Genomic DNA, 11,605 nt, shown 5'->3' on the forward strand with positions numbered 1-11,605 from the left:
ATTGAAAAAAAAATAATAATGTCTTTATACTGGCTTTTTATTGATAATGGCTACTTTATCTTAGATATATTTTTTTATTTATAACAACATTTTCTTCTTTTCTTACTGTTTCTGTTTTATTTCATTCTTTTTTATTTCCTTATTCTTCTTATTTCTTAGTTGTGTTACTTATGTTTTTATATCGTTTTATGTTGTGAAGCATTTTAGGCTGCTTTTTATATGTGAAAGGTGCTATATAAATAAAATTGCTACTGGTGGTCCTGTGGGGGTCCTGACCATTGATAAATGAAGTAAAAGGCTTAGAAAGTATGCAGAGAAACAGATGGACTGAAGTCTGTAACTATAGAAGTACAACATGTACACTGTAAGTGGAGCTGATGAAATGGACAATGAGTGTAGACACAAGGAGGTGTACTTAAGTGAACATTGTGTGTACGTATTAAAACACATTGATGTGGTTATAAAGCCTACATTATTCTGGCCAAAATATATTTACATTTGCTGGATTATGTGAATGTCTTAGTCGTCACAATGTCCACAGAGCACTAGAAACCAGAGGTGTCAACAAGTCATTAGTTTGCAAGTATAAGTCCAAGATTTTTCACCACAAGGTTTAAGTTAGTCCAAAGTTCAACTGTAATCTTTGCAATTAGACATAAATGTGCATGAGAAAAAGTCTTAGAAACTCTGAATTATTTTTCAAAAGAAGCAGTATTGACCTATAATTGAGACATTATTGTTAAAGAAGCTTTAAACAAAGAACTGTGGGCAAGGAAATCTTTTAAACATTGCGCATTAAAGGAAAAGGTTTTCTCGTCAGATTTGGAGGAGACTTGAGTGGGGTGCGGTCCCCTCTCCAATTAGCTAACACTACTGCTAAAACTGAAGTGTAACATTCATGAAGGGGAATCCTAGTCTTCTGCATGAGGTCTTTTGGCAAACCCTGGTAGCTATGCAGAGCATTAATATTAATAATAAATTGCATTAATATTTAACTTTGCCAAGAACAATTTCCGAGCACACATGCAATCAAAACTGTCCTCATGTAGCTGCTCCATCTGACATTACTTTGTGGATGTGGTCCCTGGTTTACATTAAGAAAAAATTCTTAAAAGAAAGCAATTTGAGAATTCCAATAACCACATCATTACTGATATGTTTTATTATGATATGATATTTTATCAGCTCCACTTACTATATAGGTGCACTTTATAGTTCATCTGTTTCTCTGCATACTTTGTTAGCCCCCTTTTACCCTGTTCTTCAGTGGTCAGGACCCCATGGACCCTCACAGAGCAGGTACTATTTGGGTGGTGGATCATTCTCAGCACTGCAGTAACACTGACGTGGTGGTGGTGTGTTAGTGTGTGTTGCGCTGGTGCGAGTGGATCAGACACAGCAGTGCTGCTGGAGTTTTTAAACACCTCAGTGTCACTGCTGGACTGAGAATAGTCCACCAACCAAAAATATCCAGCCAACAGCGTCCTGTGGGCAGCGTCCTGTGACCACTGATGAAGGACTAGAGGATGACCAACACACACAAACTGTGCAGCAGCAGATGAGCTATCGTCTCTGACTTTACATATACAAGATGGACTGACAAGGTAGGAGTGTCGAATAGAGTGGACAGTGAGTGGACACAGTGTTTAAAAACTCCAGCAGCACTGCTGTGTCTGATCCACTCAGACCAGCACAACACACACTAACACACCACCACCACTTCAGTGTTACTGCAGTGCTGAGAATGACCCACCACCTAAATAGTACCTGCTCTGTGAGGGTCCATGGGGGTCCTGACCACTGAAGAACAAGGTAAAAGGGGGCTAACAAAGTATGCAGAGAAACAGATGGACTACAGTCTGTAACTGTAGAACTACAAAGTGCACCTATATAGTAAGTGGAGCTGATCGGTTTATTGTTAATGTTGTGCATGAAATTAGCACTTCATCACCTTTGAAACTTTTTTATTTACAGTTCATACAAGACATTATGTACATATGCGTTAATGCTGCCAAAACCAGCCGTCAGTTTAAGAATTATTATGTTACTTCATGTTAAAAATCCTTATTTAATATAGGCTGTAGTGTAATGTATTTGTGGTGAGCGTGTGCTTTTCTGCGTCCATATCTCTTCAGCAGGAGAGTGAAGATACTGTAGACCTCTGTGAAGACAGACTGCAGATCTCCATGTTAGTGAAAGAGCTTCCTGCCTCACTGCTGCATTCCGGATATGATGAGCTAGATGAGATGATGTTCTTCAGCCTGTGTAGGGCGATGATGAGGAGGGTGAGGAGGAAGAACAGCAGGCTGAGGAAGATGGAGACGTAGATGTAGACGCTCTCTGTGCGGCCAGACGTGGCTGCGGCAGCCCCAGTGGAGAGGGAGGTAGGGCTGAACCTCAGAAAGCTCTCTCCTGACAGGTCAGTTCCATTCAGCTCCTCCGCTTGGCTCCCCATCCCAGACATAGCAGCGTGGAGAGGGCCTACATGTAGAAAGTGATAGTTTGTCACATAGTCAAACAATTTTCCAGCCTAAATACCATGTTTAGTGTCCAAAATGTACTGCTTTAGTTTTGCACTGGACCTCAGAGGCTACTGTAGCTAACAACTAATGGAAACCGAAACTGTGTCACGCTGTTAAGTAAACTAAAATAGACTTGTTAATGTTGTCCTTTACTATTATGTACTGTAAAAAGAAATTTCACTGTCAGCCTGCTATAAAATTGAATGGTCTATGCCCATTTAAAAAAAAAAATCGAAGATTAAATGCATGTAAATAAACCACAGATATTCTGTATTTTAACTCTGCTGTTGTTAATTTACAGAAATGGAATGTAAATTCACAGAAACACCTGATGATCACCTTTACTTCTTTCACCACTTGTTTTTGTAAAACAGGTTTTTTTACAGTGTATAGTACTGTGCAAACGTAAGAGACCATCCTTCATTTATTAATTTACAGTCAAAATGTGTGTCAAAAGTTATTCATTTTCCCACATCAGTAAAAAAGCAGGAAAACACACTTAAATATAACATTAATCTATACATTATAGTGCACAATTTATATTAATTTCCTGAGATGAATGTGTATAAATAAAACAAACAACACACTGTGCCACTTGTAGAGGCCACATTTTGTGTGCAATTGTTTTCTAATATGGTAAATTCAGCCAATAACTATAATTGTGCATTAAAACATGCATAGGTGTGCTCTCTGTAAAGGACATGTTAACTTATTTTCATTTAGAAAATCAACAAAACATGCAATTTGACCAGGGGTGTTTGCATATGACTGTAAATACATTTATGTGCATAAGTATGTCAGTATGTGTGTCCAAAGGTCTGCCACTAAATTCAGATCATGTTCAGGTTTTCTTGCAATAATGCTATAATTTTTTATCTAATCAATAATGGGATGTTGCTGCTCTTCAGAACCAACATACGTTGTAATGAACATAAGAAATAACTATTAAACGACAGTAAGTATAAACAGTTATAAGCATCTTATTATCTTTCATGGCTGCATGTACAATAGAAATAATGCATGATTACATTTTATGGTGTCCTTTTAACATAATGACATGTGACATGTGATGCATCCCTGGTTAGTCATTGTGCACTTGGACAGTTATGGTCTGTGAACAACCAGAATTTAAGTTGAAATCTTTGCTGAAGGAAAGATTGTATAATCCAATAAAGTAAAAGATATGATAGATCAAAGTCTGTTAAATGCTTCAACTAAAATAGGCTAAGCATGTATGAATATACACCACCGCTAACTTGCAGCAACATTGGAAATTCCATAGATGCGTCAGTGGAAACTAGCACTATGCACAGAAAAGCTACTTAGAAAGCAAATTAAAACAATTTCTGCATTAAATCACACCATGTTTATGGCTGGCATGAAGAGAGGGCACATTCATGATTTTATTGCTGTAAATTTTACAGACTTTAAGTGTGAAGGCACATCAGGAAAAAAGCAGGCAACATTTAAAACATTAAACAGAGGCCTCTGCAGCATCTTCCATTCTTTTCGGGAGACTTGATTTCAGTTTTTCACAAATCTGCGGTGATATTTTTCCACAACTCCATACAAGCTGGTTGTATTTTCTGCCTCTCAGGATCCACATACTCCCAAGCACATTCAGTTGTGCTGAGGTCTGGACTCTGGGGAGGTCAGTCCATTGTACTGAGGATAACAGGACCTTGTTTGTGTAGTTTGCAGAATTTTTTTTCTTTTTCCATTCATTTCTTCTGATATTTTCCCTATCACTCTTAAAAAGATGGTTCTTCAAGGGTTGTTTAGTAAAAGTGATGGTTCTACGTCTCTTTTTGAAAATGATTCTATATAGCACCAAGAAGAATTCTGCTATTGTTACCATGTCAAGCTTATAAAAATAGAAGAACCCTTTTGATGCTATATAGAACCATTCTCAAAAAGGGTCTATGCTGAACCATATACAACGCATTCTCTATTAATCTGAAGAACCATTTCACCAAGCAAAGAACCATTTAAGCATGTAAATGGTTTTTTGAGTGCTCTTGGTTCTGTATAGAATTGTCTTTACTAAAGAACCCTTGAAGAACATTTTTAAGAGCACAAGTGGATTATATGTCCTCAGAAATGTCTCCTGAAAATGGAAAACTGTGTTTTAGCTATGTACAGTGTAAGAAACGAAGTAAGACTAGTTGAAATTACTTAACCCTTGTGTTATGTTGGGGTCTGTGGGACCCGTTTTCAATGTTTACCAAAAGAAAAAATTATGTGATTTATTATTATTTCAACCTCAGATTCTTGGCCTTTGCTCGTTTTCATATATCATAAAAAATAACCCATTTTCAGTGTCTTCACTCTGTTCACCCCCCACACATTTATATTACACATGTGGTGTTGGGTGAACCTGCGGGGAGTTAAAGTGTGGAGGTGCCGTGTCCTTCACTCTGTTCTCCTCCTACATGGCCTGCTGTTAGTGTGTGTGTGTGTCTGTGTGTGTATTTGTTTGTATATGTGTGTGTGTGTATATGTGTGTGTGTGTGTGAGGGTGGACAACATGGACAGGCTGCTGACTGGCTACGGCTGCTAAAGGAGAACCCTACGCTGGACACTTGTGATATTTTAAACATCTGATATTTTAACATAAATTGTTATGGCTGTATTGATTAAAAAAACAATAATGTGGTGGGTCCAGCAGACCACTGAGTAACAAACACACCAACACCACACGAGGATTAAGGGACGGACATATTTTGAAAAAAATTATGTACATGTGATTTTTGCCAAAATATTGCTTTAAATCCTCAGAGGTCTTTGATATAAACAGCAGTTAAAGGATGGAATTTCAGATGTTTCATACGTCAGCAATGTTCTAGACAGGTTTAGTAGTTAAATAACACAAGGCACATTGTCTATAAAGTATTGCCTATAAAGCGCCACCTGTTGCTTCACACAGAACTCCCCAGTGCATTCTCTATTCTAATGCGCAGGTTCCTCTCACAGAGAAGACCATTAACTCTCCACACGTATAATTCAGTCATAGTTTATTTTGGACCGCCTGAGTTTTCACAAAGCATGCTTCCCCACCTATCTACTGTGCCCTGTATTAATACGTCTGCACTTGTTATTGTTTGGGGCGATGAAAAAAAAACATACTGAATACAGATTCAGTATGAAGAGGCTGATAATCATGTTTAATTATGCTTTTTGTATCCTGGCAACATGCATATGTGCGTGGTTATTAGCCAGTGAGTGATTTGGTGTGTCAGAGTGCTGGCGCATTAGGAGTCCTGGATGACCACACAGGGTCACTCTCTCTCTCTCTCTCTCTCTCTCTCTCTCTCTCTCTCTCTCTCTTTCGCTCCCTTTCTCTCTCTCGCTTACAAACACAGATTGAGAAGGTCACTTGGTTGTTTACGCCGCCCATGTGCCAGTAGCACATGATGAATAATAGATTGTGAAGCACCTGAGTGGGGAAATGTCATGGCTTTTTGGGCCTAGCGAGAGAAATATAGGGGTGGCTGTCCATCAGAAATGGCTAAAACCTTCATAACAGACAAAGAGAGAAACAGAAAAGTTGGATATAACAATCTGTTGTCTGTTTTTTTTTGTCTGGGTTCTGTTTAAGTTGGAAGTTTCATTGGTTTATTGCCATATTAGCCAGTGACTGCACTGGAAAATGGTATCTTGGCAAATCATCTTAAATCTAGTTTCCCTGTAGCTAATATTTCTCATTTAGAGACTGTTTCAAGAATAATATTTGGAAGATTATTTAACGTATTTCTAGACCTTTTCATTTGTTTGAAGTTCAGGTTTTATCCAAGTTTTTCATTTTTCTTGTTTCAGATGTTATTTTTTTAAATAAGCAAAAGTATTTGCACTGTCTTAAAACAATGAATTGGCAAAGTAAGAAACATCTAGAATTGTTGAATAATCCTATAATATTATGACAGCAATCTTAACATGAGAAATGTTAGATATATTGGCTAGATTTATGTTTTCACTTAACCACGTATAATGTTTTGCAGTGTGTGACTGAGAGGAATCTGTTCCTGTGATGCTCTGACACAATTCGCTGTTGTCAGAAGAAAACCTCGTATCTCCAAAATGGTAACTTTGCAGGAGAAGGAAAAAACATACTTTACTTTTAATGTAAGTCAATGGAACCAGACTTTTTTCCAAGTCATTTTGGGTCGTTTCTTTCGGTCCATTCTTCATGAAATTTACACACAATGTAAAGGGAAACAGACATTTTCAAATTCTGTCAAACCTGAAAAATGACAAACATGTACTGTGCAAAGTCAGAGATCACTCTTTTATATACTTAATTTCCAGCTGAAACAGTTATTTACAAGCTTCCTTTCTTTGTGAGAGGCTTGTATTTTGGCTCTGGAAAAAAAATCTGCAGGGATATTTTTCCACACTTCCAAACTTCAGTCTTAGAATTTGGTTTCATTTTCTGGTTCTTATGATCCAGTAAATCTCAATTACAAACTTAGACTCACCAATCCATAAAACTTATCTCCACATCTCGCTCGTCCAGTTGTGGTCTTCTTTTTCTCAGTAACGGCCTCTTGACAGTTTCGGTGGTCTACCAGGTCTTGCACAGTTGTTAAGAGTCCCATTTCCTCTATATCTTTTACTATTTTTTGAACTCCAGTTCACACAGATTTTTATCCAATAGTTATTAGCATACAGGGTTATTTGTGGGTTCTGACTGGAAGGCTGTTTTTTTGTTTACAGTCTTGCTCCTGTTAACAGACTCTGGGATTGTATCTAAAATGGAAGCATCAGTAAATATCTGATCAAACTTCCGATAAGCAGGCTCTGCGAAACATGCAGGCTGCAGAACGATTTCCGTTTCAGATTGCTCATTTAACATCAGGGGTCCATTCTGCTGCTCCGAGTCTGATTCCCCTGTCATTACCTTCATTAGCCAGCTCATCTGTGTCAGGAGATGTGTGTTCTCTGGCATGAGAGTCAGCCGTGTCTTCTCTATCTACTTTAATTGCATGATGGGTGCCTCACAATGTTCACGCAAAGCAGATGCACACACACACACCTGGTTCTTCACAGAGTGACATTTGATCATTGTCTCTTTCACACACACTTCTCACACGGCCTTGGAACGTGCCTGGTGTGATTAGGCGGAGTGAAAGATAACACATCCAGCCATTCAGCTGGGCTCCCTGAAGTCAGACTAGGTTCACTTCCACTCTGGACTGACTTTAAGTCTGAAAATGTGACACTATTGTCCTGCAATTCGAAATCTATTCATGCTATTACTGTTTACATATATTTTGCATAGTTATCTACTTAAGACTGCACTTGTTGCACAACCCACATTTAATACATTTTACTGCCTTGTGCTGTTTTGTCCTGCGTATTGTGTTTATAGTTGGGCTTTGAGTCTAGTTTTGCACTCTTGCATAGTCATCCATTGTACTCAGCCACAGATTATTAAGCAGGGACAGTGCTGCCAGTGAGCAAGGCCCCTCTGACTGCCAGGGTCCTCAGGGGCTACTGGGGACAATCCACTGCAGATATAAACATTAGGTGAACAAATGGCCATTGATTATATGCAAATTACTGACCAAATGAAGAAATGTTCTATATTCTCAGGCCCCTCTAGTTTTATATTATTGTTGGCTCTTAGGATTTCATTGTTGCCATTAAAAAGGGACTTTTAGACTGTCTGTCACAGTGGTGCTAGCATTTATCCTTCAAATTGTAAAATTACTTGCATTATGACTCAGTTTAGCTTTAAAGAAAAAGAGAAGAAATTATTATTCAGGTTTGTCTATACAGATATAAAGCACAAATGTAGATTTTGGTCATTCTACAAAAACTTCCATTTTTGTGTCCCTAGCGTTTACAGATATATTACACTTGAAAAAACATGTTATGGTTACAATTTATTTATATTTTAAAACAAAACAATAAGTTGTTTTAACAATTACACCTTCTTGAGCCTCAATTTAGCAATATTGGTTTTTAAATTAATTTTTTAGAATTCCAAGCACCACAGAAGAGCTCGTCTCCACAGTCATGTGTAAAGGCTGAGGCCATATTTTGAAAACATGTTTTTCTGCAATTGTAACTGCAAAAATTGATACATGACTATGAAATATATGATTTAATTGACATGAAGAAAACAAACGCCCAATAAATACAATAATGAAAGTTGTTGTCCCCAGGAGTCGTGTCACTGGTGTTACTGCGTAACAAAAAATTCTTATTTTGGAGTAAAAAATCTGATGACATCACTCAACTTCCTTTTACCTGTTCTCTGAGGATCTATGAAGAAAAGCACATGGTGAGTCCACTGTGTCTTTCAGTTATCAGAGATTTTCTCATTTAGCTCATGATTTCATATGAAGCTTTTAGCTGAAGTCACTGGTGTGACCGACTTTATTCTGAGCTAACTGTGAAAAATTAGAATACAAATGGATTAAATTACATATTTTAGTGGATATTCTATGATTGACAACATGTGGTTTGATGCTCTGTAGCAGCCATTTTGTAAAATGTATTTTTCATTAAAAATGTCTCTGGTGTTACCTTTATTATGTGTAACACCAATGAGGATCAGTAACACCAGTGACTCCTATGGAGAGATAGAAAAGTGGACATTTCTGTAGAATGACCCATAGGCCCTTGTTAGAATTGAAGGCCTCCCAAGATGCTTATGTCAAGGGGCCTCGCACTACCCTGATACCTCCCTGATTGTACTGTAAGTTAATGTCATGTTTATTGTTTATTGAGTTCGGTCCTTGCCTTCAGTAAATGATTGAAGTGTGAGAAAAGAGAGGTGGAGAGAGAACTTGGGCTGAAAACTCCGGGCAGCTTGTGCTGAGGCATGGTCCTCCTCCCAAACTTCATTTTTTGTCATAACTCCAGTTCATGTATTCTGTGGCTTCATCACTTTTGCTGTGTAGTTCCTGTAAACACAGGCCCTCTGTGTATGTTACACCGTGACTGTGAATGAACAACACTTTGACCACTGTATGCTTATGTATGTGCTTGAGTCCACAATTAAGTCCTTGAGCTTGATCTTCTTGAGGGCCCACAATAGTGTGGCTCGTTGCAATTTGGCAGTTTGTTTTGGAGAAACAGTGAAAATTGAATGCAGATGCCACAGGAATTAGGCCTGAGCCACTTGAGGATGTGGTACACTCTGTGGCCTAAAAATTGTACTTTGTTTTACTCATTGCTTCTCTTCCTAGAACCTGATGCACTGATATGACCACTTCTACGCCATATAATAACGCCCACGGTGCCTGTGGTCAGATTTTGCTCTTTTTTTCTGTTGGTAGCTTCCAGTTAGAACCTACTTCCTTATAACTCAATTCCAGGGGCTCATCGAAGCAGCTCTGGTCATCACTTTGGCGCCAAATGTCATTTCGTTATGTAAGGCGGTCGCAGCTCTCCTGGGTGCTTCTTCATCAGCAGACTGGCTTGGAACAAAATCAATTGGCCTTCCAGTTTCAAACACCTCAAATGTGGCCACCCACCATCCAGGCTTTTTCAATTTATGAGCGAGAGTCACTTGGCTTATCCCTGAGGAAATCTACCCCATGTTATTGCTCTTTCGTCTTTCTCTCCTTTTGTTTTCAACCCCCCTTATTCCTTATCCCCACAATTGACTCGCATTGTTCCTGCAGAAGTTGAGCAGTTTCGCACTCTATTTCCACTCCTCTCTGTTCGCAGACTGCGAGCTGATTTTTTGTGGGGATGCCGTGACCAGGAGAGGAATGTGACCATGAAGAAAATAATAAAGAAGTCATGCGACGAGCACCACAGAGGATGTGAATGAGACAGACGGAGACTGAATGGTGCCGAGTGCTTCCATGAAATGTCATTTCAAACGATGCATGTGTGCATTTGTGAGTTGTGCGCATGCATGAATTTTGCCATATGTGTGCGTGTGACTATCTGGACCTCACTGTGTGTTATCGCACTTCTCAAATCTGCTGCCTGTTGACTTGTGGAACAACCAAATCAATCCTTATAGAGCTTGACTTCAGACAGAATTGAGCAGGTCTTTGACTCTCTGCTCTAACTGTAACACAAATCCACGCCAGCTTTTAGACACACTGTATTCAGCATTATAATAATGGAGCGAATTAGCTACTGACCTTTTGTTGTACGGATGACTCGGGTCCTCTACTGCGTATAGATGTCCATTGCTGTCACGGCTCCGGGAGAGAAAGCCTCATATCCTGAAAGGGGAGCTCAGACAGAGGCAGATGTGTCTGTGGGACGTGCTGGTATAGAGGAAGCGGAGGAGACGCTGATCGCTCTGTTGCGCCGATCCTCAGCTGTGAGCTGGATGTTGACTGTCCAGCTGTTGTACTCTCAATTCCTCCCCTCCCTCTCTCTCTCTCTTACTACCTCATCTTCTAACTCTCTCTCTGTATCTCTCTCACTCTCTCTCCATACATATTCACATCCCATGTGGAAAAAATATGTTCAGAATCTATTTATCACATTTTTACAACGTATGTACAAAATGTATTTGTTAAATATATTTTAAAAATGCACTTATTTGGTTACAGATACAACTAACGGTTAAAAAGACTTTCTATGAATGTCACCTTTGTAAGCATCTATAAACACATTCATAACATGTTATAATGCATTCATAAGGCATTATAAACATGGCTATAAATATTTATAACAGTGCATTACACATTATAGCCATGCATATTGTGCATTATGAATTGTTAATATAATGCATTATAAGTACTGTTCATTACAAATTATAAGAGCTCATAAGTCGTATTTGTCCACTCTAAGTAAAGTGAAGCGTACTGTACTAAAGCCTCCTCCAGTGTTCAGAGTGCGGCTTCAAGTTGAAGTATTTACTGAAGGATTTACTGAAACAGTAAAACATACACAATAAAGCACATTACAGGCTTCAAATGTCAGAGTTTAAACTAGAGCTGCCATCAGTGTTTTACCCAATGTGGGAAAGGTAATGTTCACCACCGTTAGCTTGGTATTTGTCTTTACTTTACGCTCTCCAAGCTGGGACTGACTTCTTTAGCACTGACAGTATAACTTGTTATCAACACTACTTATAATGCATCATATTAACAATTCATAATGTA

The 11,605-nt window shown here is 38.6% G+C and overlaps 1 protein-coding gene across 1 annotated transcript; it reads right to left on the bottom strand.

Annotated features, from left to right (window-relative positions):
- Positions 1-1,947: 1,947 nt before the first annotated feature.
- LOC118824782 (serine-rich and transmembrane domain-containing protein 1) lies at positions 1,948-10,812 on the bottom strand. The gene is made up of 2 exons (XM_036595181.1): positions 10,631-10,812; positions 1,948-2,481 (listed from the first exon to the last, which is right to left on the bottom strand). The coding sequence occupies exon 2, from the start codon at positions 2,462-2,464 to the stop codon at positions 2,132-2,134; it is 333 nt and encodes a 110-aa protein (XP_036451074.1). The 5' UTR covers positions 2,465-2,481; positions 10,631-10,812; the 3' UTR covers positions 1,948-2,131.
- Positions 10,813-11,605: the final 793 nt, after the last annotated feature.

Source organism: Colossoma macropomum, unplaced genomic scaffold (genome assembly GCF_904425465.1).
Source record: "Colossoma macropomum unplaced genomic scaffold, Colossoma_macropomum, whole genome shotgun sequence".
Lineage (NCBI taxonomy): Eukaryota > Metazoa > Chordata > Actinopteri > Characiformes > Serrasalmidae > Colossoma > Colossoma macropomum.

What these genes read in the sequence shown, in the direction of transcription:
- LOC118824782 (XM_036595181.1), bottom strand. Translation starts at nt 2,464, where the DNA reads ATGTCTGGGATGGGGAGCCAAGCGGAGGAGCTGAATGGAACTGACCTG.